Genomic DNA, 5,545 nt, shown 5'->3' with positions numbered 1-5,545 from the left:
GAGACGGAGTTTCGCTCTTGTTACCCAGGCTGGAGTGCAATGGCGCAATCTCGGCTCACCGCAACCTCCGCCTCCTGGGTTCAGGCAATTCTCCTGTCTCAGCCTCCTGAGTAGCTGGGATTACAGGCACGCGCCACCGTGCCCAGCTAACTTTTTGTATTTTTAGTAGAGACGGGGTTTCACCATGTTGACCAGGATGGTCTCTATCTCTTGACCTCGTGATCCACCCGCCTCGGCCTCCCAAAGTGCTGGGATTACAGGCATGAGCCACCGCGCCCGGCCCCATGTTATTTTTTAAAGTGGCTCTAGTTCCCTTTAGGGAAGGATTGGAGGAGTATTTTTTGGTATATACTCAGATGCTGGTATTGTAAGATCCTGAGAGGAACCAAGCCTCCTTGTCAATTGAGGGGCTCTAGGTCTCAAAACTGACTCAGATTTAAACAGAATAATTTTCCACTGCAGCAAGTGCCATTAACCTTGTGATCACCAATTTTTTATTTCTTTCTGGTTATCAAACAATAGTCAGGTGCCCCAAAGAACACCATGGTTCGACCAGATCCCCACGCCATCGTCACAGATCGCTGTGGGTCCAGCGTTCCTGGTCGCCGCTCCAGCCTGGTGCAGAAGCAGAAACGCAGGAGGCAGGCATTTAAATCGGGATGCCCTCGATGTGAGGTGCGCAGGCCAAGGAGGGGGCTGCTGCAGGCCGCGCGTCTTCACCTCCTGCTCTTGGGATTGAGTCTGTTATTGGTTACAGGCCTGGAGGAGAGGAGGAGGGTAGGTGGGGCGGGGCATGAATGAAGACGCGCGTCCCAAGCAGGACAACAAAAGCCTCCTCATTCAGAGGTGGGGGGGTCCCCGTGTGATTGCGGATTTATGCACCTGGAGTCATCGGAACTGTCCCAAGGGTCTGATTCCTTCAGCAAATGTTTACTGCGAACCCGCCAGGTGCCCGCAGCCCGCACTCCGCCAGCGGTGTGCGACCCCATCTAGCGCGCGCCTCCTCTAAGCCTTACCCACGCTCAGGACGGACGCGCGCTGGGCTGCTCTTCCTCGTCGGAGCGCCCCGGTGGCGGGGTAAGAGGGCCCGGCAAGGGAGCCCTCGCGCCGGAGCCGCAGCCGCCGCCCCTCCGACCCACACGGAGCCAAAGCTCAGCCCCTACTCCCCCTACCGCACCCGCCCCGCTGCTCTCACACGCATGCGCCGCTCCGCCACCAGCTGGGCCCCTGGCGCCCCGGATTGGCCCAGGCCGTCCAAACAGCGGCCCCGCCCAGAGAAAGGCCATTGGTCCTCGCTTATAGGGGCGGGGCACAGTGGCGATGTGCGGAATTCGGCCTTCGGAAAGAGCCCCCGGACCAGGGTCACGGACAGAGCCGAATGCCGCAGCTTAGAGCCGAATAGAGCCGGAGAGACCCGAGTATGATTGGAGGAGCTCAGGCCGGCCGGAAGAGGAGCCGAGCGCGACCGGAAGGAGCCGAGCGCGTCCGAAAGGAGCGGAGCGAAGCTGGGCGTTGGGCCCGGTGGAGCCCGCGCCATGGCGGCCGATGGGGCAGCTGTGGTCGGAGGCGGGGCTGTTGGCGGATGCCTGGCCAAAGACGGCTTTCAGCAGTCTAAGTGCCCGGACACTACACCAAAACGGCGCCGCGCCTCGTCGCTGTCGCGTGACGCCGAGCGCCGAGCCTACCAGTGGTGCCGGGAGTACTTGGGCGGGGCCTGGCGCCGACTGCAGCCCGAGGAGCTGAGGGTTTACCCCGTGAGGTGGGAGGTCAGGGGTCAGCCTCTCCGGTGCGCGGATCGGGGTCAGGGGTCAGCCGCGGGGCCCTCAGGACGCTCCATGTGTTCGTCGTCCTCTCGCGTCCGCGCCTGGGGCGGGGCCGGGAGGGGGCCGGGGCCGCGGCAGTGGGGCCGTCCGCAGGCTGAGCGCTCCTGCTGTGGGTCTGCAGCGGAGGCCTCAGCAACCTGCTCTTCCGCTGCTCGCTCCCGGACCACCTGCCCAGCGTTGGCGAGGAGCCCCGGGAGGTGCTCCTGCGGCTCTACGGAGCCATCCTGCAGGTGAGGGAGTGAGCGCCGCGGCGCCAGTGGCTTCAGGGCCTGTCGCTTACAAGGTGCGGGCAGCGGTGTCCCCATTGCGCAGTTGAGGACCCCGAGACTCACGGTCTCTCACCTCATTGTGCTGAAGCCTGGGCCTGTAATCCCAGCGCTTTGGGAGGCTGAGGCGGGAGGATCTCTTGCGCACAGGAGTTCGAGAGCAGCCTGGACAACATAGACCCCCATCTAAATAAAAATAGACCAGGACTAAAGCCTGTGCTCCAGAGCCTCCAGGCTATTGGACCAGAAGGCCCAGCTCTGGTGGGAGGAAGGCAAGCCCTCATGCTTGCCTTTTGCTATCCATCTTTTTTCAGGGCGTGGACTCCCTGGTGCTGGAAAGCGTGATGTTCGCCATCCTTGCAGAGCGGTCGCTGGGGCCCCAGCTGTACGGAGTCTTTCCAGAGGGCCGGCTGGAACAGTACATCCCAGTACGAGCCCGACCTACCCTCTCCTCCCCAAGGCACCTCCACCCCCTAACCCTACCCCAGACCTCAATGTCTGCCTTCACATCCCTCCCCCAAAGTAGGGAATTTCCCCCAAGCCCTGATCTCCCCACATGCCCCATCCCTTCCCCCTCCTGCCCCAGCCCCATCACCACCCTGATAGGTTCCTGGGTGCAGAGCCGGCCATTGAAAACTCAAGAGCTTCGAGAGCCAGGGTTGTCAGCAGCCATTGCCACGAAGATGGCACGGTTCCATGGCATGGAGATGCCTTTCACCAAGGAGCCCCACTGGCTGTTTGGGACCATGGAGCGGTGAGTCAGGAGCCCCCTTGGGGCTCCTGTACACCTGCACTGAACCTCCGTGCCAGTGGTTACCACACTGGCCTGTGACTGGATGTGTCCATGGCTCTATCCAGCCTTCCACTTGAGTGGATTCAATGTCCCAGTGTCTAGCATGGGCTCTCACAGAACACGCTTTGAAATGCTTGCCAGAGGCCACGTACAGTGCCTCACGCCTGTAATCTCAGGACTTTGGGAGGCTGAGGACAGTGGATTGCCTGAGCTCAGGAGTTAGAGACCAGCTTCAGCAACACGGTGAAACAGTCTCTACTAAAATAGAAAAAATTAACCAGGCATGGCTGTGTGCCCCTGCAGTCCCAACTACTCGGGAGGCTGAGGCAGGGGAATTGCTTGAACCCAGGAGGAGGAGGTTGCAGTAAGCTGAGATCGCGCCACTGCATTCCAGCCTGGGTGACAGGGCAAGACTCTATCTCAAAAAAAAAAAGAAAAAAGAAATGATCGCCAGACAAGTCACGCAGTGCTAGGAAAAGGGGCACAGTAGTCTGGCCTGAGGGGTGGGAAGGAATAGCAGAGCTAGTATATCCTATTCTTTGGGCTTCAGGTACCTAAAACAGATCCAGGACCTGCCCCCAACTGGCCTCCCCGAGATGAACCTGCTGGAGCTGTACAGCCTGAAGGATGAGATGGGCAACCTCAGGTGAGGGCAGGCAGGACAAGGCTAGGGAGGTGGTGCCATGCACGTAATGGGAATGGTGGCTGCCCTTCCAGTATTTGCTGAGGGCTTGTGTCAGGGCCTGGACTGTGTTAGTGTGGCTCTGATCCTCCTCTAGTCACTCCTCTTCAGGACCCATGCTCCCATACCCCTGCAGGAAGTTACTAGAGTCTACCCCGTCGCCAGTCGTCTTCTGCCACAATGACATCCAGGAAGGTAGGAGAAGGCATCTGAGTCTTTCAACCCAAGATGGAGGAGCCAGAGGGCTCTGGAGTGAGCAGAACCTCACCCCATTCCCCCAGGGAACATCTTGCTGCTCTCAGAGCCAGAAAATGCTGACAGCCTCATGCTGGTGGACTTTGAGTACAGCAGTTACAACTATAGGTGAGGGTGGAAGGATGGCTTCCCATAGATCTGTTCCCATAGGGTGCTTGAAAACAGGCCAGCTGCTCAGGGTATTTGGGAACTGACTGTCCACCTTATTCTCCCAGGGGCTTTGACATTGGGAACCATTTTTGTGAGTGGGTTTATGATTATACTCATGAGGAATGGCCTTTCTACAAAGCAAGGCCCACAGACTACCCTACTCAAGGACAGCAGGTATGTGGGCCAGAGACTGGGGAGCAGGAAGGAGGGCGGTGAAGTCTTGGAAGAAATGGCCGAAAGGATGTTACCTGGGAAATACTCCACAGTCTCCCCAGTTCCTGACTCTTAGCCGTTGATTGTAGCTGCATTTTATTCGCCATTACCTGGCAGAGGCAAAGAAAGGTGAGACCCTCTCCCAAGAGGAGCAGAGAAAACTGGAAGAAGATTTGCTGGTAGAAGTCAATCGGTGAGGAAGGAGGGATGGGGTAGGGTAGGGCAGAGCAGAGGAAAGGGGGACTGGGGAAGAGGCAGATTTATCAAGCTGCAGGAGAGGTGGCTGTGCAGAGTGGGGTTAGGACAGTGGGGGAGAAGTTAAAACTTTAGGGATGGCAGCCTGGGTTAGGGGACCCAAGCAGTGCTGGACGTGCTCTTGAACGCCCGTCATTTTCCTGCCCTCCCGTAGGTATGCTCTGGCGTCCCATTTCTTCTGGGGTCTGTGGTCCATCCTGCAAGCATCCATGTCCACCATAGAATTTGGTTACTTGGTAAGTGACCCTGGGGATGGCGATGCTTGCTGGTAAGTGACCCTGGGGATGGCGATGCTAGCTGAGGGGCTGGGGAGCAGCAGCAGCCACACTCTTCCAGGAGACCTGGGGAGTTCTGGGTGGCTGCAGGCAGCCCGAGGTGGGTGTAGAATGCTGGTCCTGGCTGAGTGCGGTGGCTCACACCTGTCATCCTGGCACTTTGGGAGGCCAAGGCGGGCAAATCACGTGACATCAGGAATTCGAGATCAGCCTGGCCAACATGGCGAAACCCTGTCTCTACTCATAATACAAAAAAATTAGCCAGGCATGGTGGCGGTTGCCTGTAATCCCAGCTACTTGGGAGGCTGAGGCAAGATAGTTGCTTGAACCCAGGAGGCAGAGGTTGTGATGAGCTGAGATCATGCCATTGCACTCCTGCCTGGGCAACAGAGTGGGACTTCGTCTCAAAATAAATAAATAAATAAATAAATAAAAGAATGCTGTCCCACACCTTCTCACCACCCTAGGACTATGCCCAGTCTCGGTTCCAGTTCTACTTCCAGCAGAAGAGGCAGCTGACCAGTGTCCACTCCTCATCCTGACTGTCCACCCTCCCACTCCTGGAGCCTCCAGGGCAGGACCTTGGAGGGAGAAGCAACAAGCAGAAGGCCCTGGGGACCGGGCTGAGCCCCCAAGTGAAACTGAGGTTCAGGAAACCCACCTCTTGAGTTTGAGTAGGTCCCCGTGGCTGGCAGGCCAGAGCCCCGAGCTGTGTATGTAACACAATAAACAAGCTTCTTCCTTCACACCCTGTCCTGGCACTGCTGAGCAGCAGCAGAAAGTACCAAACCAAGCAGTACACACAAAGGGACAGAGTGACAGCTGCAGTCTTC

General features: G+C 58.1%; 1 protein-coding gene and 1 long non-coding RNA gene across 2 annotated transcripts; one reads left to right on the top strand and one right to left on the bottom strand.

Moving 5' to 3' along the window:
- Window positions 1–466: 466 nt before the first annotated feature.
- LOC105706700 (uncharacterized) lies at window positions 467–1,099 on the bottom strand. Its single transcript, XR_001104895.2, has 2 exons — window positions 1,017–1,099; window positions 467–759 (listed from the first exon to the last, which is right to left on the bottom strand). It is a non-coding gene; the product is annotated as an uncharacterized LOC105706700 (long non-coding RNA).
- A 368-nt stretch (window positions 1,100–1,467) lies between these two features.
- Window positions 1,468–5,458, top strand: CHKB (choline kinase beta). Its single transcript, XM_012437238.2, has 11 exons — window positions 1,468–1,759; window positions 1,945–2,053; window positions 2,404–2,517; window positions 2,710–2,843; window positions 3,433–3,528; window positions 3,701–3,759; window positions 3,846–3,927; window positions 4,035–4,143; window positions 4,272–4,375; window positions 4,592–4,673; window positions 5,180–5,458. The coding sequence occupies exons 1-11, from the start codon at window positions 1,536–1,538 to the stop codon at window positions 5,252–5,254; spliced, it is 1,188 nt and encodes a 395-aa protein (XP_012292661.1). The 5' UTR covers window positions 1,468–1,535; the 3' UTR covers window positions 5,255–5,458.
- Window positions 5,459–5,545: the final 87 nt, after the last annotated feature.

The sequence above is a fragment of the Aotus nancymaae genome, unplaced genomic scaffold, assembly GCF_030222135.1.
Source record: "Aotus nancymaae isolate 86718 unplaced genomic scaffold, 86718_ANA_hifiasm-v0.15.2.pri h1tg000076l, whole genome shotgun sequence".
In the NCBI taxonomy this organism is placed as follows: domain Eukaryota; kingdom Metazoa; phylum Chordata; class Mammalia; order Primates; family Aotidae; genus Aotus; species Aotus nancymaae.
The sequence above is the reverse complement of the archived record's forward strand: the minus strand, read 5'-3'. Positions and strand labels throughout refer to the sequence as shown.

What these genes read in the sequence shown, in the direction of transcription:
- CHKB (XM_012437238.2), top strand. Translation starts at nt 1,536, where the DNA reads ATGGCGGCCGATGGGGCAGCTGTGGTCGGAGGCGGGGCTGTTGGCGGA. An exon ending in TCTACGGAGCCATCCTGCAG is followed by an intron (nt 2,054 to 2,403) that starts GTGAGGGAGTGA and finishes ATCTTTTTTCAG; the next exon opens with GGCGTGGACTCCCTGGTGCT. An exon ending in GGCTGGAACAGTACATCCCA is followed by an intron (nt 2,518 to 2,709) that starts GTACGAGCCCGA and finishes TCCTGGGTGCAG; the next exon opens with AGCCGGCCATTGAAAACTCA.